Source organism: Ovis canadensis, chromosome 14 (genome assembly GCF_042477335.2).
Source record: "Ovis canadensis isolate MfBH-ARS-UI-01 breed Bighorn chromosome 14, ARS-UI_OviCan_v2, whole genome shotgun sequence".
In the NCBI taxonomy this organism is placed as follows: Eukaryota; Metazoa; Chordata; class Mammalia; order Artiodactyla; family Bovidae; genus Ovis; species Ovis canadensis.
The window spans coordinates 52,755,303-52,776,480 of NC_091258.1; the positions used below are offsets into that span (position 1 = coordinate 52,755,303).

The window sequence follows — 21,178 nt, forward strand, 5'->3', positions numbered from 1 at the left end:
ACGTAATATACAAAGAGATCTTACAGTTAAGAGAAATTCTAAAACCCAGCAAACAACAATAGCAAGCAGCTTTTAAAAAAAGATATAAAAGTGGCGAAGATGTTCAGTCTAAGGAGTACTCTAAGGAGTAAAAATTAAAAGCATACAGCCACACATAGTAAGCCCTCAAACCTCTGTCCCACATCAAGATGAACACAGACTCTCAGACACACAGTATACCCCACAGCACCCCATTCAAACCCATACCTGCTCCTGCACTCTCTGTAGCTTAGAAGACCTATGTTTTCTGGGAGTACTGTTTTGTGTACCTCAGAGAAACCACTCCTGCCAGAAAGCTAATGACATGGTGTAGCACCTCAGCAGAATGTCCAGGACCACTGTGTAAGTGCCCCCTCCCCACCCAACTCCAGCTTCTGGAAGCTGCACATGGGTGGAGGCAGACCCTGGAGGCCCCCCAGACACAGGAGAGCATAGTCCTTCACCCAATCATCTTGGCCTACTCCTCTGGGCAGTTCTAGACCACACAGACCCAGAAGTGCCCCAGGCCATAGGAACAAAGTTCTTCATTTATTTACAGAAACACTGAAAACCAGAGACAGATGGCACTGCCCCTGGTCACACAGCAAATCAGTGGCTAGCTAATGTGTCCCCTTACCCAGGTGAGGGAAGAGGGTAGAAGGCTGTGGCTCACCCCACCCCTCCTAGGTCATGAATATTCTCCAGCTGGTCTCTGGATGTAACAGGGGAGATGGGGACAGGAAGTCCTGCAGTCCTGGCTCCAGGTGGAGTCTTAGCACTGTCTCTGCTGTGGCAGGACCAAGGCAGGGACTCTAGGAAGGCTGAGAATCACTGAGGACGGAACCTATCTTCCAGATCTGCCCCCAAATCCTGTGTGAACTTGGCCTCTGGGTCTCAAGGCTATTGATCTGCAGGGTTGGGGCTGGACCTAGGGTGTAAGGCCCATTTCACCCAGACGGCTCCTGAGAGTTTTCTCCGCTGTAGCTTTGTTACTATCCATGGCAGTTCCCCTGCTTAGATCCCAAGGATACAAGGGTGAAGAAAGCAGATAACTGCAGTCTCATGAAGTCATGTGGCCCCTACGGCCCAGAAGTCCTGACACCTGTCGCCTCGATGTTCACTACTCCAGCGAAGAAGCTGCCTGGGTCCAGTCGAGGCCTTCCAGAGACTAAGAAGAGCCATGGCGCTAGAGACCTCGCAAAAGCACTTTTCTCAACGGGAGACATGAGCCTGGAAGGGTCAGGATTAAATCAAGTGTCTCTCTCAGTCCAGGTAAGCATGTTCCATCCCTGCAGCAGAGGGCACCCTTCTGCCCAGGCCTGTCACACTGGAGGGGACCTCAGAGAATACCTGATCCTGCCCTGTCCAGATCAGGAGGGAAAACTGAGGCTCAGAAGAAAACATGGCTGCTTCCGGGCATCCAGTAGGTCTGGGAAGCCTGGTGAGCAGAGGCCCAATCAGGGAGGGAGGGTGTGTGCAATGGGTGGAGGCAGGGCTTCTGTGACATCTGGTCGGGGTGGGGGTGGGTGGGGAGGGACAAGACCTCCCCTGGGTGGCAGCCCTCTCCTTGTGGTGAGGCCGGGGGTTCTGAGAAGAGGCTCCTAAGATGTTCCTATGACCTCTCCACCTCTGACATCCCTGTTCTTCGCAGACCATAGCCCCACTCTGCTGTGCTTTCTTCTGGCAAGGAATTGAGGACACCCCTTCCGTTACACAGTCCATTCAGTTCAATTGAACATTTGCGGACCCATCCACAGGCCAGGGTTACCGAAGTGCCTGGGGAATCCGAGAGGAGCGAACTTCGGTCTTCTTCGCCGCAAGCTCCCTGCAGTCCCTTCCGCCTTCTCTCGGGCCCTATTCGCACCACAGACCACGTGGTCTCAGCAAATCCCACACCTCACAGGGTTCCTGGGGCTTCCGCCCGAGGTCTGAGCCCGCTCTGCGGGGACCCGGCGTTCTCCGCCTGCTCCTGGGCTTCCCGGGGCCGACTCTGGGTCCCGCTCCGGCTCTGGTTTCCTACCCTCCTCTCCCCGCTCACCAGCCCCTGCCCTGCGCAGGTCAGTGCTCAAGTGTTTCCAGTGCCCCTGAAACGTGCCCCCCCCGCCCCCCCCACGCTCCTGGCCACTGAAATCCCACCCACACTCAGCCGAAGCCCAGCCTCCAGGAAGCCCTTCCAGCGGCGCGGCCGCATTCACCTCTCTCGCCCCTCTCCTCGGCTCGCCAAGGTAAGGGGTCGTCCTGCCCAGGGTCTGACGCATCTGCCAGCCGTGCTGGCCGGGGCTCCGGGGCCCACCTGCTGCAGGTGGGGGCCTGAGGCTCTCGGTCCCATCCGTCGTGGGCCATAGACGTGCGGCGCCGGCAGCCGGTGGCCGCCTCCAGTGGTTGCCTCCCTTCCCGTCGCCCTTGGGCGCGCGCCTTGTCGCCCTGGGATTCTGTTTTGGCCTCGAAGTGAGTGAGAGCGGAGAGGACGGGCCTGCGGGTCCAGGGCTCGGAGGCCGGCGCTGTGGGCACGAGGAGCCAGCCATTAAGACGAACAGACCGCCAGCTTGGCCCCTGCTGCCCCCGGCGGCCGGTCCGCTCACTGCAGGGCGGGAAGAAACGAACTAGGAGCGCGAGGTTGCCGGGGTCACCTTGGCGCGGGCCGGCTCTCCCTGCTCAGGTCCTGGGGAGTCTCCCGGGCGGAGTCCTGGGGCAGCGGGTCTGAGCCCTTGACGGTAAGTCTCCTGTTGATCCGCGGAGTGGGGGTGGGGGAGGACACGATCTTAGAGACCAGGGCGCGGGGTGGGGAGTCGGGTTGGGAGAATGCTGGGGTGCGTGAAGCCGCGAAATTAGACTGTGTGCGGCCAGGACCCCGAGTTCTGCAGGTCAGTCAGAAGGATGCATAGAAGGCATTGCAAACTTTTCTTAAAAGAAGCACAAGGTATTTCCACCCTCACTCCTACCCCCCATGAAATCTGACTCGAGGCTTATATTGTGAACACAATATAGAGCTTCTGTAGGACTGCGTGCCGTGCTTAGTTGCTCAGTTGTGTCTGACTCTTTGCGATCCCATGGACTGTAGCCCGCCAGACTGCTCCGTCCTTGGGGATTCTCTAGGCAAGAATACTGGAGTGGGTTGCCATGCTGTCCTCCAACCCTGGGATTGAACCTGGGTCTCCCATGTTGCAGGTGGGTTCTTTACTATCTGAGCCACCAGGTGAGCGCAGGTAAATAGAACTGCTGTGGAACTTCGAGGAGGGGTCAGTTCCAGGCCCCTGGGAGTAAGGGGAAAGGGCTTTGCCTAAACATCCCTTGGGAGGTAAGAGGTCGTTCCATCAGGAAAAGTGAAATACAGAATTGAGAACACAGGCGTTCAGTAGCCAGGCTGTGGGGGTGAGATGGGTAGGAAGAACCTACAAGATGGGGGAGGTGGGACCCACCACCATGCTCTCCTGGGAAGGGCTCAAAGTAAGGAGTGGTGAGTTGGAGGCTCCTCAGGACAGGAAGGAAGGAAGAGAGAGGAAGCAAAGGGACCCAGGAACTGTGAGGAGTGTCCTTTACCTGGAGAACTTTTCCCCTCCCCCTTCACACACCTAAGCCAAAGGCCATATCCCCTTTGCTGGCCTCCCTGATCTCCTTGGTTGGTTAGCACTGTGTCCCCTGTTCTGGGTCCTCACCTCACCTCCGTCTAATTAATATCATTTTCTGCCTTCCCTACTTGGAGCTGCTGGTTTACTGACTCACCTTGCGGACCACAAGCTCATTGTGGGTAACTCATTGGGCGAGGCCAGAATGTCAGTTCAGTCCTCAGTCATGTGTGACTGTGACCCCATGAACTGCAGCACACCAGGCTTCCCTGTCCATCACCAACTCCTGGAACTTACTTATACTCATGTCCATTGAGTTGGTGATGCCATCCAACCATCTCATCCTCTGTCGTCCCCTTCTCCTCCTGCCTTCGATCTTTCCCAGCATCAGGGTCTTTTCCAATGAATCAGTTCCTCACATTATGTGGCCAAAGTATTGGAGTTTCAGCTTCAGCATCAGTCCTTCCAGTGATATTCAGGACTGATTTCCTTTAGGATGACTGGTTGGATCTCTTTGCAGTCCAAGGGACTCTCAAGGGTCTTCTCCAACACCACAGTTCCAACACCACCTCCAACATTCACAAGCTGGGTGGAACTTGCCTGTGAATAATTTCTGTTGAGTGGGTAATGTCAGTGAATTAGTAAGGGAAGAAGTGTTTCATGCCTGTGTTTATATGGTTGTAACATTTTCATCCACAGTAGGAGCCCTAGTCAATTCTCTGGAGGCTCTCCTGCAGAAAGAGAAATTCCAGGCTGGGGGAGTGGCACCCTGAGTACAACCATCAAATACTTTGGGATGTGAATACAAATATCTTCAGTTCAGTTCAGTTCAGTCGCTCAGTCATCCGACTCTTTGCGACCCCATGAATTGCAGCACGCCAGGCCTCCCTGTCCATCACCATCTCCCGGAATTCACTCAAACTCACATCCATCGAGTCGGTGATACCATCCAGCCATCTCATCCTCTGTCATCCCCTTCTCCTCCTGCCCCCAATCCCTCCCAGGATCAGAGTCTTTTCCAATGAGTCAACTCTTTGCATGAGGTGGCCAAAGTACTGGAGTTTCAGCTTTAGCATCATTCCTTCCAAAGAACAGCCAGGACTGATCTTTAGAATGCACTGGTTGTATCTCCTTGCAGTCCAAGGGACTCTCAAGAGTCTTCTCCAACACCACAGTTCATAAGCATTAATTCTTCCGCGCTCAGCTTTCTTCACAGTCCAACTCTCATATCCATACATGACTACTGGAAAAACCATAGCCTTGACTAGACGGGCCTTTGTTGGCAAAATAATATCTCTGCTTTTGAATATGCTACCTAGGTTGGTCATAACTTTCCTTCCAAGGAGTAAGCGTCTTTTAATTTCATGGCTGCAGTCACCATCTGCAGTGATTTTGGAGCCCCCAAAAATCAAGTCTGACACTGTTTCCCCATCTATTTCCCATGAAGAGATGCTAAGTGGTTAGAATTGGGTTGCTCTTTGATTGCCCACCAGAGGGCGAACAAGTCCTTGCCCATTAGACTGTCTCTGGCCAGGGTCTCTGGGCACGGAGGGGTACCTACCTGCATCTTGCTGGTTCTTCTCTTACCAAAGCAAAGGTGAGAAAACTACCAGCTAAACTGTTTGGGGTTTGGTGGATGAAGAGGAAGAAGGGGAAAATGCTACCTATTGGGACTTGCACGGCCTCTAATTCATTGACACAAAGTCTGTTTTCATTGGTTTTCTAATTGTGGTAAGATACACGTAACATGAACTTTACCGTTTTAACTATTTTAAAGTGGCATTCGTACTTTCACAGTGCACTGATCACTACTATCTAGTTTCAGACCTTTTCATCACCCCAGAAAGAATCCCATGACTATTAAGCAGTTGCTCCCTGTGCCCCCATCCCCACCTTCCAATCCCTAGAAACTACTAATCTGTTTTCTCTATATATAGATTTGACTATTCTGGGTATTTCATGTAAATGGTCTCCGATCTCTGTTGTGGCTCAGATGGTAAAGAATCTGCCTGCAATGCAGGACACCCTTGTTTGATCTCTGTATCGGAAAGATCTCTTGGAGAAGGGAATGGCAACCCACTCCAGTATTCTTGCCTGGAGAATTCCATGGACAGAGGAGCCTGGAGGGCTATAGTCCATGGGGTCACAAGGAATTGGACACGACTGACTGAAGAACACTTTCATTTTCATTCTGGGTATTTCATGTAAATGGCCTCATACAATATGGAGCTATTGTGTCTGTTTTTTTACGTCGTGTAATGTTTTCAAGGTTCATCTAAGTTGTAGCGTGTATGTGTCCTTCCTTTATTTTTATTGGCGACTGATATTCTAGTGTATGGATAAAGCACGTCTTGCCTATCCATCCGTTTGTTGATGGACTCTTGGGTTGTTTGTTTGTACCTGTTGGCTATTGCGAATAATGCTGCTGTGAACACTGGTATACAAAAATCTGTTTGAGCCTCTGTTTTCAGTTCTTTTAGGTATATACGTAGGAGTGGAATTGCTGGGTCATATGGTAATTCTGTTTAAGTGAGTGGTTTTGGCTGCTCTGGGTCTTTGTTGCAGTGCACAGCTGTTCCTTGCTGTGCACCGCTGTTCCTTGCTGTGCACAGGCTTTCTCTGGTTGAGGTGAGCAGGGGCTACTCTCTAGTTGTGGTGGGTGGGCTTCTCACTGTGGTGGCTTCTCTCGTTGCAGAGCACAGGCTCTAGGGTGCATGGGCTTCAGTAGTTGTGATGCATGCGTGGGCTTAGTTGCCCTGTGGAATTTTAGTTCACCAACAAGGATCAAACCTATATCCCCTGCCTTGGAAGGTAGGTTCTTTACCGCCAGGCAAGTCCCCACTCCCATTCTTATCAGAAGTTGACAGTTCAGCTCTTAGTGTTCTCAGTCTGTCCTGAGAGTGCCCGGGAAGCACCCCTCCAGGCTGCTGCAGCCAAGTGGCCCCTGTTCCTATTGTCCTCCATCTCCCTGCACTCCAATAGAAGGCTGTGTGGGGTTGTGCAAACCTGGTCTCAAACTCTTAACTCTAGCCCTTCCTTGCTGTGTGATCTTGAGCAAGTTATTCAAACTCTCAAAGCATTAGCTCCCTTCAGTGTAACCTCCCTCCTGGGTCAGCTCTGAGAGTGGGCTGTGATGATGACGCAGGAAATGAACGTCTAGTGCCCAGCAGTGTTCTGGATTGTGATCCAGACCCTAGGCCCCTTCTATGAACCCTCTTCTCCAGGGGCTGCCTCGCTGACCACTGGGGTCCTCTCACTGGCCTCTCTCAGGCTGGCAGGCTGTCTGAAAGTGACAGACGTGGTCTTTTTTAAATTTTTCATAATTTTTTTTTTTTTTTCAAAACAGAGGTCCTAGATGAGAGAACAAACAGCATGAGGGTGGAAACATGGAGCCTCGACAGGGACAATTCTCCATCTTTTTTTTTTTTAATATTTAGTTATTTGGCTGCACCCGGCCTTAGTTGCAGCATGTGGGATCGTTTAGCTGCTGCATGTGGGATCTTGTTCCCTGACCAGGGATCAAATCTGGGCCCCCTGTGTTGGGAGCTGGGAGCATCAAGTCATAGCCACTGAACCACTAGGGAAGTCACCTAGGGATAGACCTTAAATACAGGCATTATCTAGAAGACCATAGGCAGCGATAATAGTTTTGGAGACAGGGCTGTGTTCATGAGTGGGGAGAGAGAAAGGGAGAGACAGAGAGCTTTGGATATTGGAAGTCAGGGGTGGTAAAAGATTTCTTTGTAAGCAGCAGCAATTTCAGTACTTACACTTCAAAAGAAGGAAGGCAACAAGTGAGAAAAAGCAGAACAGAAGTGAGTGTGTTCAGTGGGAGGGGTGGGCCATGACTGGAGGTGAACAAGAGGAGCAGAGCAGGAGAGGTCCGGGCTCGTCACCCCTTCCCCTCCTGCCAGGAAAGGACCACCAAACAGAGGGATTTAGGCGGTGCCTCTCCAGTGGGGTCCCCAGACCACTAGCAGCAGCGTCACCCTCACTGGGGAAGTTGCTAGAAATATCAAGTCTCAGACTCCACACCAGTTCAGTTCAGTTCAGTCCCTCAGTTGTGTCCAACTCTTTGCGACCCCACGGACTGCAGCACACCAGACTTCCCTATCCATCACCAACTCCCGGAACTTACTCAAACTCATGTCCATTGAGTCAGTGATGCCATCCAACTATCTCATCCTCTGTCATCCCCTTCTCCTCCCGCCTTCAGTCTTTCCCAGTATCAAGGTCTTTTTAAAAGAGTCATTTCTTTGCATCATGTGGCCAAAGAACTGGAGTTTCAGCTTCAGCATCAGTCCTTCCAGTGAATATTCACGACTGATTTCCTTTAGGATGTATTTCCTTTAGGATGTGAAGAGAAGCGCAAGGCAAAGGAGAAAAGGAAAGATATACCCATTTGAATGCAGAGTTCCAAAGAATAGCAAGGCTAGATAAGAAAGCCTTCCTCGACAATCAATGGAAAGAAATAGATGAAAACAATAGAATGGGAAAGACTAGAGATGTCTTCAAGAAAACAAGAGATACCAAGGGAACATTTCATGCAAAGATGGGCTTGATAAAGGACAGAAATGATATGGACCTAACAGAAGCGGAAGATATTAAGAAGAGGTGTCAAGAATACACAGAAGAACTATACAGAAAAGATCTTCATGACCCAGATAATCGTGATGGTGTGATCACTCACCTAGAGCCAGATCCCACCCCAGGGCCGCAGAATCAGAATCTCCTGGGGTGGGCTCAGTGCTGGGTTTTAACAAGCCCTCCAGGTGTTGAGCACTCCAATGTAAGAATCACTGATGAGGCCTCCGCAGAGAAGAGTTCCCTGATCCTCACTTTCTGAGAGAGACTGGTGAGAGATGAGAGGTGACAGGGCTGGCCTCGCTGTGTCCAGGGGGTTCACCTGGAGATGAGAATGTGAAACTGCTTCTAGGTGTAGCTCCACCCAGCTCTCCATCTTTGCGCAAACACTGGCTCACATGGGGTGCCCCGAACCCATTCCTTGAAAAATGTCTCACTGCACCTGGCCTCCTGCCGTGAATTTATTGGGCAGATCCCAGTCTTATCCCAGGACTCTTATCCCTGCCTTATCACTAAAGGCAGCCCAGCTCTGCGGTGGCTGAGGTCACGCCTGGTAACTGATGAGCCATCCAGGGCCCTACACCTGACCCAGGGCTTAATTATCAATTAGTCTGAACTAGCAGCCTGCAGCACAAGGGGCAGTGCCTGAATGAGGGAGGGGTGGATGAAGCTGGAGGAAGAGATTCCCATTACTAACCAGATGTGTGCAGTTCTCACCTCCTGTCTCCAGGGTCTTACCTGCCTACGGAGGTGAGTTGCATGCTGTGAGGGACTGGTGAGTGCTCGTCTTGCTGGCAGGGTGAATCTCTGCTCTAGCATTTTGTGTTGAAGCTTGAGAAAGAGAGTTGCCTTTATTCCCAGTTCTGAGGGTAGAGCAGAGAAGGGAATTGGGGATGCTGACTCTTCCTTGGACACTTTAGAAAGCCTTGTCTTATTCTTAGGATGTAATCCTTCTCACCCATGAAATCCTGTCTAAATGGCTTCACTGCCTTTAAGCTTTACCCACCCGTGGGCCTGGGCTCTTGCCCGTCTCTCTCTGTGCATCCCCATCCCCCTGGCTGGAAAGGTGTGTGCTCTGCCCTTCCACCACCCTCATGGCCAACCCAGACCTGGTGTCCCAGTTAAAGGAGACTGCTGCATGTCTTGGCAAGTTTGCTGAATTATTTAAACAAGTAATTAAGAATTGGGCTTCCCTGGTGGCTCAGTGGTGGGAAATCCGCCTGCCAGTGCAGGAGACCTGGGTTTGATCCCTGGGTGGGGAAGATCCCCTGAAGAAGGAAATGACAACCCACTCCAGTATTGTTGCCTGGAGAATCCCATGGACAGAGGAGCCGGGGGGCTACAGTCCTTGGGGTCTTAGAGTTGGACACAACTTAGCAATTAAACAATAACAGCAATTAAGAATCATGAGAACCTCAAATTGACAGTTGGGGAAAATGACAAAGAAAGGACCTGGTTGAGGAAAAAGGCTCATGGTCCAACAATTTTAATTTAGGTCTAAAGAGCCACAGGCAGGCAAATATATCCCAAGTTTTGCAGTGACATCCTCCTGCCATTCCTCTTTCCTACTTGTCAATTTCTATTCCTAAGGGCAGCACCCTTCCTAATTTCTTAAGTCTATACAAGCATATGCAAAGATAGGTTATAATTTCCATCCTTTTACACCCAAGCTGTGCATTATACACATTGAATCCACTCATTCCCCATTAACTTCCCTTGGAATTTTCCGCGTCCAGACATCAGCGTCCTTATTCTTTTTCACAGTTGTGTCATATTCCACTTTACACATATGACTGTGACTTATTTTACCACTGTTTCTTACAGATTTTGGGTTCGTCCAGTCATTTATCACAAGCAATGCTATAATGCTTCCATTTAGACATAGATTATTTAGCTTATATTTGAGGGTAACTTGAGGATAAATTCCTAAAAGTGGGACTGCTGGGGATTAGGTAACTACATCGAGACAGTGGTGGATAGTACCCTCCTTCCTCTGATGGGAAGGAAGAAAGGAGATGGTTGAGAGCCAGACACAGCAGGATTTGAAACTCTTCTCTGTGCTTTCTGGCTGATTGCCTACCCACTCAGAACCTCAGTGTTTAAAGTCTGTCACATGTGGCCCGCACAGGTGTGTGGATGCAATGGGACCAGCTATGTGGGTCCACAGGCACAGTGAAACCACCAAGTGTCAGGAGGAGCTTCCCAAGGGCAGGCAACCTGGGCGCCTCATGGTATCTGAGAGCTGAGGACCGAGCCTGGTTCTCAAGGCATTGGTTCCAACTGGAAGATCCCGTCTTCAGCCCTGCCTGTCGTCTTGTCCCTACAGCTTCTGATCTGTCCTCTCAGTGGAATGCTGGGTCTCGCCTGGGACTTCTGGGGTTGGCTTTTGGGCAGCCTGAAGGAAGGCATTTGGTTTGTCTTCAATTCTCAAAGCTCTAGTCCCTGGCACAGCCCTGAGATAAACGCACTATCTTCCTTGTATTAAGTGTTTGCCACTGGCCTTCATTCTGTATCATTCTGAGTATTCCACATGGAAGTTTGCATTCAGTTCTCAGAATTAACTCCTAGGATGGGAAAGTAAATCCCCACCAGCCAACCTCTTCATCCTTCTGCAGCCTCGCCTGAGGCTTGTTGCATGACCAGAGTTCTTCCATGCTGTCCCCTCTAGGGGAGAGAGACCCCGTGACATGTGTATGGTTTCCTGTGGCCTCATGTTTCTTTTACCCGGTGGATGAACCCTCATTTGAAAACGCTATGCAGTGGTCAAGAATCTGCCTGCCAGTGCAGGAGACATGGGTTCGATCCCTGGGTCAGAAAGATCCTCTGGAGTGGGAAATGGCAACCCACTCCAGTATTCTTGCCTGGAGAATCCCATGGACAGAGGAGCCTGGTGGCCTACAGTCCATGGGGTTGCAAAGAGTTGGACTGTACTGAGCACACAAGCACGATCATTGCTCAACAGTGTATGTGCGCTCAAGGCCACTGATCAGGCCAATGGCCTGATCTGTACGTTCAGATTAAAGGGTGAGTTTGATTTTAGAGGATAGAAGTGCAGTCTGTGTGTCTAGAAGGAAAAACAAAACACACACCTGGGTACTGTTTTAACATCTCAAAGTGTTCAAGTGACGTTTCACCCTCAGCACCATCGCTGCCAACATTTAGTATCAAAAGTGAGTTTGTGACCAATGGCGAATCCTCTCCCTCAGAGGAGTGTTCTCACGGTCTTCTCAGTAGACCCCAAAGATCGCATCCACACGTCAGCATCTCTTCTCTCCTTTGCTGCAGGGGATCGGGACGAATTGGGGACTCAGGATCTGTGTGACAAACTCATTCATTTCTCAAGCCCTGGAACCAGGAGGCTCAGGCACTTCATTGACCGAAAACCATGAGTGAAGAGAAGGAAGAGGCCTCGTTCGGTGTGCTCCCAATTTATGATGAGCCTGAGAAGATGGGGGACATGCCAGAGAGCCCTGATGCTTCCTCCCAGCTGGAGCACCATCCACGGTCTCAGCTGGGCGAGGTGTGCAGTCCCCCGGAGCAGCCCCTGGGCTCCCTGAGGCAGCACGGCCCAGCTTATCAAGAGATGACCTGTGCGAGTCCCCAGCAGTGGGCCCCCCAGGCCCTGGACGGATCTGAGCTGCCAGCCACTTGGCTCTCCAAGGCAGAATCCGAAGATGCAGCATGTGGTTTCAGGTAAGTCTCCCTTGAACCAGGCTGGCCTGGGGCGGTGAACTTGCTCTGGAGAGGGAGTCTCCACCCATCTCACTTCCCGTCCGTCTCCTCCCTCTTTCCTCTCTGTGTCACAGCCCCCCACCAGGAACGGAGTTTGGTAAGTCCTAGCTGGGATGGTGTGAGCAGGCAGGGTGCAGCCAGCAGCTGGGCTTCAGAGTGGGGGTACCTTGGGGCGTGAGAGCAGCCTTCTCCCTGGGTCCTGTGATGCTGTTGCTGCCAGACCCTACCTCTCTGAGCGGGTGGCCACTGGTCTCTCCCTGTAGGTCAGCCTTGTCCTTCGCCTGGTCCTGCTGAAGAAGTCTTGTCATTCCTCAGAGCAATTGTACGTGTCTTTTTTTTTTTTTTTCAACCTGGCATCTTTCCCTTCCTATTCCCCTCTCCTGCCCCAACAAGAAGGAAGTAGGAAGAGGGTGAGGGCGTGTGGTGTGTCTGTGCCCTTACTCTGTCCCGCATGGGTGGTGGGTGCATGGAGCCCCTGCTTCTTTGGACCCGGGCTGCCCTCCTTCTGTCACCAGTGTGTAGGGCCTCAGCTGTCAGGGTCGCATTTAGAGTGACCTCCTCAGAGGGACTCTGAGCCAGGCTCTGCTGTCATCGCTGAACTCAGAAGTGTCTGAGATATGGCCTGTTTGTCAGGGAGGCCACCCTGGCCTGGTGGAAGGATGCCAGTGGTCTGGGGACCCCAGTTGAGGACACGGTCCTGCTGAGGATCAGAGAGGGGCTGGTGGATTCAGGCTTAGGAACAGGCTGGCCCCCATCGATGAGAGCAGGTCAAGGCTGTGACCCTTTGGGGGCCACCCCAGCCTCCCGTTCCAGACGATGTGGTGGTTAGGCAGAGGGCCCCACATAAGTCCTGGAAGGTTGGCCGACTCCGCCACGGGAAGAAAGTCTATGCAGTGGCTGTCAGCGGCTCAACTCACCACGTGTACACGTGTGGCCACGGCTACATCAGAGTGTGGGATGAGAGTGCCCTGCATGCCTGGGACCAGGCGCCCCGGGCCCAGCTCAACTTCCAGGTGAGGGGTCCTCCAGAAGGCCAGGGGAGCTTGGGGATGACCTCTGTCCTGACACTGAGAGCCCATGCTTCCTAGAGACCATTTGAGAATGTTGGCCCTTCCAACAGGACCGTGACAGCTGTGTCTTCACCTGCAAGCTGTTCCCCGATGAGCGGAGCCTGATCACGGGGGGTCTGTCCCAGAGCCTGACACTTTGGGACTTGGCACCCACCCCCCGTGTCAGGGCACAGCTGGCCTCCACCGGCCCTGTGTGCTATTCCTTGGCTCTCTCTTCCAACGCCCAGATCTGCGTGGCTTGTTTCAAAGGATTTGTTGAAATTTGGGATTTGCAGAACCAAATCTTGATCAGGTATGACCCCAGGGGGTGAGGTGCAATGGTGAGGCTTTTGGGAAGCTTGGGCTGCTTGCCCTACCTCACTTCCTCCTCTGCAGTAGGACGAGGTGAGTCCGTGTGGAGGACACATATGGGCTGCGTATCTAGGGACTTCCTGGGCCCCAGACTTCTGAGGGTTCAACCGATGCACGAACCTCTGAGTTGTTTTCCCACCAGGAAGCATGAAGTCCCCATATACGGATCCCAGTGTGTGGACATCACAGGCAATAAACTCTGGACAGGAGGTGAAGACACCAAACTATATTCCTGGGACCTGAGGAGCTACCAGAGGCTGCAGCAACAAGATTTACGGCATGAGGTGCCCGCATGGCTACCGCGGGTCTGAGTGCAGTCCCTGGGGTCCGGGAGCTGTGGGTGCCTGCAGAAGTGGGGTGGATGAATGATGGGCATGGCCTCTTTGAGTGCTGACCCCCAACCTCCTCCCTTGACAGATCCTCAGCATCACCCATGACCCCAGTGAGGAGTGGTTGTTAGTAGGCTTGAGAATGAGTGACATCGTAATTGTGCACACAAACCGGAAGGAAAAGTTTAAGGCTGTCCTACAGAAATACGTCTACCATCACAATCTCAAGTTTGCCTCCTGTGGTGAGTGAGCAGACCCCGACCCTCTGGGTGCCCCGTCGCCTGACAAGCTGTCTGCTCATCTGGGGAGTCTGGGCCCGGCTTCCTTTCAAACTGTTCAGTTGTCCGCTCTTTGGCCCCAGAACTGGCCGGACCAAGGTCTCCGGCCACCTTCCCATTGCCTTCGCCTCTGCTTCCTCCCACCACCCGTTTTTCTCCCCTGCTGGCATGGCTAAGTTTTCTTCTTTCTTCTTCTTCTTATCACTGATTTATTTGGCTGTACCAGGCCTTAGTTGCGCCAGGCAAGCTCTTAGTTGCAGCGTGTGGGATCTGTCTAGTTCCTTGACCTGGGATTGGATCTGGGCCCCCTGCGTTGGGAGTGCAGAGTCTTAGCCACTGGACCACCAGGGAAGTCTCTTTCCTCCCTTCTTCCTCTGCTCGTTCCCTCTGCTTCTCTGACTCTGTCTGTAATGGTAGCTTCCTACACGGAACCACAGCCCAAAGACACCAACCAAAGACAAGAGGAACGAAGCCCCATGTGATTGGCCTGTTGTTCAGTGACTCTCCCCCTGGGAATCTGGGTGTGGCAGGAGGGAGCAGGCTGAAGATGGAATGGTTTGGGTCATGTCTCTGAGTTTTATAGATGGGGGAAGCTGAGGCAGAGAACGAGTGGTTCCTTCCCTGGTATCGTTGGGAGCAGAGCTGGGGCTGGAAGGCAGGTGTGGTCTGTGCCCCCTCCATCTGTCTTTTCTCTGCCAGGGAGTTATTTTGTGGCCACAATGAATGAGACGATCCGCTGCATAGCTGCACCTTCTCTGCATAGATTGTTTCAGGTACTGGGTGGAGGGCTGTACAAACCCAGGCACTTGGAGCTCACAAACCCCAGACCCCAGATGGTGGGGCCCCAGAGATAGTGCTGGAGAGTACCTCTGAGATGGCACCCAGGGCCATTGAGTACATCAAGGGGGATGAGGGCTCAAGGCCCTGGGAACTCCTGGGCTCCACCTTGAGCCCCGAACCTAGCCTGGCCTCTGGGCCAAGCCTCAGGTCTACATGGAGCCTTGAAAAGAGCCCTGTATGACGCCTGAAACACCCCGCGTGTTGTTCCTCCGTGGCCTCTCTTTCCCTCCAGGTAGAGGAGTCCGCACACATCCTGTGTTGTGACGTATCTTCTGACAACCAGTATGTGGTCACAGGCTCCAAGAATAGTGCCACGGTTTACCAGCTCTTGTATTGAAGGTCCCGCTGGTGAAGACCCAACGAAGGCCAGCATGCTGGGAGGGTGACCTTGGGGCGCTGGGCCACTCTGACACCTGCCACTCCCCCTCCTTCTCCTCATGTGTTGGTTATCTGTCCATTCCCCTCTTGCCCAGCACATTCCTAGCCTGCCCTCCAGGTTTTTATTATACAGCTTAAGGATTTTTCCTTTGTTATTTTTCTACCACTGATTTCTGGATTTTGTAATTAATAAAATAGAAAAGCAAAAACCAAAGTGGCTTGGGTGTGTGGTCAGTTGTTTAAACAACAAACTCATCATGATGGATTGCTTATACCCCCTTTCAGCAAATTCCTGAGTGGGTAAAACATTTTAGACCATACTTAGTTTTGTTTATAACTCTTTTTAGGGGTATCAGGGAATTCTTGGACTCTTAAGAAAGCTCAGGAAGCAACGTATGTCCACGTACAAACTTTCAGTTTGTATCAGGATGCTGGTAGACCAACAAAGCTCAACTCTTGATGCAGGTTAAAACTCCAGGAGCTGATCTAACCATAGCCAAGGTTTTGATTCTCAGTCTGGCATCTGGTGCCAGTCAGAAGCTGCCTGTCTGTTTCAGGGCATCTTCTCATGTTGGTGGATGTGATATTTTGGGTGGCCTTCACCAAACTGAAAAAGACCCAGCTCCCTGAATCAAGCCATATAGGCCTGCTTTACTCCAGCCTCTGCTTGGAGTTGACATGGCTGAGAGAGCTGCTGCTGCTAAGTCGCTTCAGTCGTGTCCAACTCTGTGCGACCCCATAGACGGGAGCCCACCAGGCTCCCCCGTCCCTGGGATTCTCCAGGCAAGAACACTGGAGTGGGTTGCCATTTCCTTCTCCAATGCACGAAAGTGAAAAGTGAAAGTGAAGTTGCTCAGTCGTGTCTGACTCTTTAGCGACCCCCATGGACTGCAGCCCACCAGGCTCCTCCGTCCATGGGATTTTCCAGGCAAGAGTACCGGAGTGGGGTGCCATTGCCTTCTCTGGGCTGAGACAGGTAGTAGCCTACTAAAGTTTGTAGGTTAAAATTCACCTGGAAGAGGCACAAAGCCTGGGACCAATTATACCATCCTTTGCATTGAGATACTGTCCAGTACTGGTTCGTGCTGACAGATAACGAGTGAAGAATGTGCCTCCTTTCTGGGCCAAGACCTAAGGAGTAGGGGGATGTCCCCTCCAGGCTCGCTGTCTCCTTCTACCAGCTCCAGGCAAGTGATGTGAAAGTCCAAGGGGATTACAAAACAATGAGATGAAAGCATCCTGTGTCCCCAAATCAAACATGGAGAAGAGCTTCCCCCTTTGGAATATTTCAGGGGAGAAAAATAAACTTGTATTTGAATTGTTATACATGTTATGAATTTGTCACTATAACTCTGAAAATAACAAACTTTTACTTAAAGGGCCAGAGAGTAAATATTTTAGGCCTTTTTGCAATTGCTCAGCTCTGTTGTAGCATTCACATATGTGAATGTGACTGTGTGCCAATAAAACTTTGTTTTTAAAAATAAGCAGTGGGTCACATTTGGTCTGCTGGCTGTAGTTTGCTGACTCCTGCTATAGCCATTGTGCCTTTCAATAATATATTTATTTAGCTTCCATGGAAAAATATACAGAGTAGGGTCCAACAGTAGTCCTGTCCTGGGCTATAGTAACAATTAGACTCCAAGTGTCTATATATTTTTTACACAGTATTTTTAAAAGGTAGGGAATTCTAAAGATCAAATTCACAAGGTGGGTAATTTCTGGAGACTAAAGTAGGGAAACTGGATCATAAAAGGATAAAAAGGACAGATTCAACTCTATATGCATTGTTTATTTCTTCAAGGTCAGTTCAGTTTAGTTCAGTTCAGTTGTTCAGTCGTGTCTGACTCTGTGACCCCATGAATTGCAGCACGCCAGGCCTCCCTGTCCATCACCAACTCACATCCATCGAGTCGGTGATGCCATCCAGCCATCTCATCCTCTGTCATCCCCTTCTCCTCCTGCCCCCAATCCCTCCCAGCATCAGAGTCTTTTCCAGTGAGTCAGCTCTTCGCATGAGGTGGCCAAAGTACTGGAGTTTCAGCTTTAGGATCATTCCTTCCAAAGAACACCCAGGACTGATCTCCTTTAGAATGGACTGGTTGGATCTCCTTGCAGTCCAAGGGACTCTCAAGAGTCTTCTCCAACACCACAGTTCAAAAGCATCAATTCTTCGGCGCTCAGCTTTCTTCACAGTCCAACTCTCATATCCATACATGACTACTGGAAAAACCGTAGCCTTGACTAGATGGACCTTTGTTGGCAAAGTAATGTCTCTGCTTTTGAATATGCTATCTAGGTTGGTCATAACTTTCCTTCCAAGGAGTAAGTGTCTTTTAATTTCATGGCTACAATCACCATCTGCAGTGATTTTGGAGCCCCAAAACATAAAGTCTGACACTGTTTCCACTGTTTCCCCATCTATTTGCCATGAAGTGATGGGACCGGATGCCATGATCTTTGTTTTCTGAATGTTGAGCTTTAAGCCAACTTTTTCACTCTCCTCTTTCACTTTCATCAAGAGGCTTTTTAGTTCCTCTTCACCTTCTGCCATAAGGGTAATGTTTGTCAAAAAGGAGTTGGCTTCAAGAAAAACCATTAACAAAGTGAAGACAGCCTACAGAAGGGGTAAAAACCTTTGCGAAGATATTTCTGGTATGGGATTTATATCCAAAATGTGTAAAGAATTCTTAAAACTCAACAACAAAAGAAAAAACGATTTTAAAAAGGGCAGAAGATTTGAATAGCTGTTTTTATAAAGAAGGTACACAGATGGCAATAAGCAAAGGAATAAGTTCAACGTTATCACAGAAACACAAACCAAACCCACAGTGCAAAGGAAAGTTGCAAGAACAGGATGGCTAGAATAAAGAGGACAGACAGTAACAAATTTGCTGGGGTTATGGAGAAATTGGAACCCCCATAACTTGCTGGTGGGATTGTATTAATAGAACTCATTGCAGCCACTTTGAAAAACAGTTTGGTAGCTTTTTAAAATGCTAAAGGTAGAGTTATATGACTCAGCAATTCAACTAGATGTATACCCAAGAAAACTGAAAAAAAAAAAAAAAAAGATAAGAGACTTGTACTTTTTCTTCTTTCGTGGAAAGAAGGTAAAGTCCAAGTTAAGAGTAGTCACGATAAGTCAGAGTAGTGTAATTTCAAGACTAGTTACTAAAAGAATACTAAACAAGGGTACAGCTTCCAAGTTAATAGAGGAAAACTACTGGCATAATAGAGTATAATAATGTAATATTAATAAGTTTTATTTATATTTATAATTTATTATTAACTCAGTACATTGTTTAATTTGATGCTAATCTAAATAAAATTATGTAATAATGACAAACAGAAGATGTGACTAAATACTGAGCCATAAAGTTCAGAGTATTTAATTTTTACAGAATATATTTTAAGACCATAATGCAATTAAGATAGAAATAAACAATAAAATGGAAACTAGAAATTTCCTTGTTTTGGAAATTAAGAAATATATGTCTAAATAATTAGTAGAGGCTAAATCACAAAGAAACTGGAAGCTATTGTCAACTGAATAATCAAAAATTGAAGGATTCAAAAAAATCTAAAAAGAATGGGAGATTTAGCTAAAGCTAAAGTTTGGCCATTCCTAGGTCATCAGTGCCAGGCTTCACCTTGCCTTCCAGGGCCACGTGGGAGACTTGCACTGACAGCCCAGGTCTTCCCAGAAACTGAAAACTGCGTCTGGACCGGAGAAAGGTTACAGTCTCCGGAGACAGCAGAAAAAGAATGTGCAGACACGGCCTGGATCCGAGTGGAGGAAGGTGGGCGTGTTCTAGCTGCTAAGTGGTGCCTTTTTGCAGTTGCATGGACTGGGGCCAGTTAGGCTCCTCTGTTCATGGGATTCTCCAGGCAGGAACAGTGAAGTGGGTTGCCATTTCCTTCTCCAAGGGATCTTTCCCACCCAGGGATTGGACCCAAGTCTCCTGCGTTCCAGGCGGATTATTTACCGCTGAGCCATTAGGGGAGCACACAGAGGAAGTTGGGGGAAAGGAAGTCAGAAATGGTTTAGGAAAATTTTTCACAGATGTTGTGAGACGAATTTAATCACTCAGCAGTGCTGTATCCATTTCCCCGCAGGAAGATGGGACATTGATCGACCCTCGTGGCTGTGGTTTAGTGGTTGAATGGGCTCTCTGTGGACCTAAGCATTTACTTCTCTGGCAGCACGTGGGGATCCCTCTACCTGCTGAGTCCGCGGGACCCCTGTAAACACCACCCTGGAAAGCAGATTATTTTCTGTGAATGGCAGTAAAACGTCATGCCCTCTCTGAGGCTCGAACTCAGGACCTTCAGATTATGAGACTGACGCGCTGCCCACTGCGCTAAGAAGGCTGATAAACAGGGAACCTTCTTTCTCGCTAAAGGGAAAGTGCCTGCAAGCCGCTTCCTTTGGCCTAACGGCCTAGCAAGAGTCGGTGTTTGCCGGCAGAGCGCCGGTGGGTCCCGGGACAGCTGGGGAAGGACGGCTCCTCTCTTCTTCCGGGACTGGAGCCGTCTTGCGGCGGGAGGGAGTCCCGCGCCAGCCTTGAGCTCAGGGGGTCGAGAGAGGAGGTGGGCTCGTGCAGCCGCGCTCGCCGTGGGTGGAAGGGCGCGCGCGGCCGGTGGGGTTCTGCGGAGCGAGCAGGAATAGGCGCGGCAGAACACGCGAGGGGCCCGCGCGGGCACAGGCTCCAGGCGAAACCGGAGCGCACGCGCCTGGCTTTGGCGGGAGGACGCGCGGCAGGGATGCGCAGAGCAGGGAGGAGGCGGCGCAAGCGGCGGGCGGCGCTGCGGGCGTCCGCCCAGACGGCCACTGTCGCCGGAGCGCTCGGGGCGTGAGCTCGGGCTTGTGTTGCTGACCAACGGCGGGTGTCCGGCTGGACGAAGGCTGGAGGGGGCGACACCCGCTGCAGATGGGCATGGGGGCGACCCTGAAGGGTGGGAAGGGACCTGGGGCGAGGGCAGGCGGGCGGGAGGAAGAGAGAGGGGTTCGGAAGAATTTGGGGCGTGAACTCTCCAGGCCCTGAGCCGGCCTTAGGAGTGGGGATGAATTAGGAGAAGGTAGAGAAGATTCCAGAAGACTCTTGGATGAGAATTCAGTTGGAAAGACGGAGGGAGAAACCATGATTGCCTTGGACTTGCCATCTTACTCGTTTATTCAACCTTGTGGTTCTGCTTTCTCCTTCGAATCATTTTGTGTCTTTATTACCTACAGAGCATTGCATTTCGGAGAGCAGAAGAGCAGCAGCGTTCCCTCTGCTGCTACTGCTGCTAAGTCACTTCAGTCGTGTCCAACTCTGTGTGACCCCATAGACGGCAGCCCACTAGACTCCCCCGTCCCTGGGATTCTCCAGGCAAGAACACTGGAGTGGGTTGCCATTTCCTTCTCCAATGCATGAAAGTGAAAAGTGAAAGTGAAGTCACTCAGTCGTGTCCGACCCTCAGTGACCCCATGGACTGCAGCCTACCAGGCTCCTCTGTCCATGGGATTTTCCAGGCAGGATTACTAGAGTGGGGTGCCATTGCCTTCTCCGAGCGTTCCCTCTCAAGTTCAGTTTAGTCGCTCCGTCGTGTCCGACTCTTTGCGACCCCACGAATCGCAGCACGCCAGGCCTCCCTGTCCATCACCAACTCCCGGAGTTCACTCGGACTCACGTCCATCGAGTCAGTGATGCCGTCCAGCCATCTCATCCTCCGTCGTTCCCTTCTCCTCCTGCCCTCAATCCCTCCCAGCATCAGAGTTTAGGCAGGGTTTAAAATCTTATTGTCACAAGAATGCAGGGTGGATGGATGAATGAGTGGATGGGCAGAACATATAACATAGAACATATAAGTCAGAAAGCATTCCTTCCTTCCTTCTTCACGGGAATTTCTGCCGCCGATGCCCAGAAGGCATGACTACCGAGAAATCACTACCCCATCCCGTTTATCCAACGATTATTACAAGGTACCAGTACTACCTTGGGCTGGGCGGCGTATTCTTTCTCTCAGCCCTTGTGGCATTATTGTTT

At 50.8% G+C, this 21,178-nt stretch overlaps 1 protein-coding gene and 1 non-coding gene across 3 annotated transcripts; one reads left to right on the plus strand and one right to left on the minus strand.

Annotated features, from left to right (window-relative positions):
• The first annotated feature begins 10,166 nt into the window (after nucleotides 1–10,166).
• Nucleotides 10,167–15,360, plus strand: TLE7 (TLE family member 7). Of its 2 annotated transcripts, XM_069548952.1 has the most exons (9): nucleotides 10,167–11,861; nucleotides 11,975–11,997; nucleotides 12,164–12,222; nucleotides 12,701–12,913; nucleotides 13,021–13,262; nucleotides 13,464–13,605; nucleotides 13,739–13,892; nucleotides 14,628–14,701; nucleotides 15,001–15,360. In XM_069548952.1, exons 1-9 carry the CDS (start codon nucleotides 11,554–11,556, stop codon nucleotides 15,103–15,105), a joined length of 1,320 nt encoding a protein of 439 aa, XP_069405053.1. In that variant the 5' UTR covers nucleotides 10,167–11,553; the 3' UTR covers nucleotides 15,106–15,360. The 2 variants fall into 2 exon arrangements, with proteins under 2 accessions (XP_069405053.1, XP_069405054.1); XM_069548953.1 differs by lacking the exon at nucleotides 11,975–11,997 and having other exon boundaries at nucleotides 11,554–11,861.
• Nucleotides 15,361–19,447: 4,087 nt separating this feature from the next.
• Nucleotides 19,448–19,520, minus strand: TRNAM-CAU (transfer RNA methionine (anticodon CAU)). Its single transcript has one exon. It is a non-coding gene; the product is annotated as a tRNA-Met (tRNA).
• Between the last annotated feature and the right edge of the window lie 1,658 nt (nucleotides 19,521–21,178).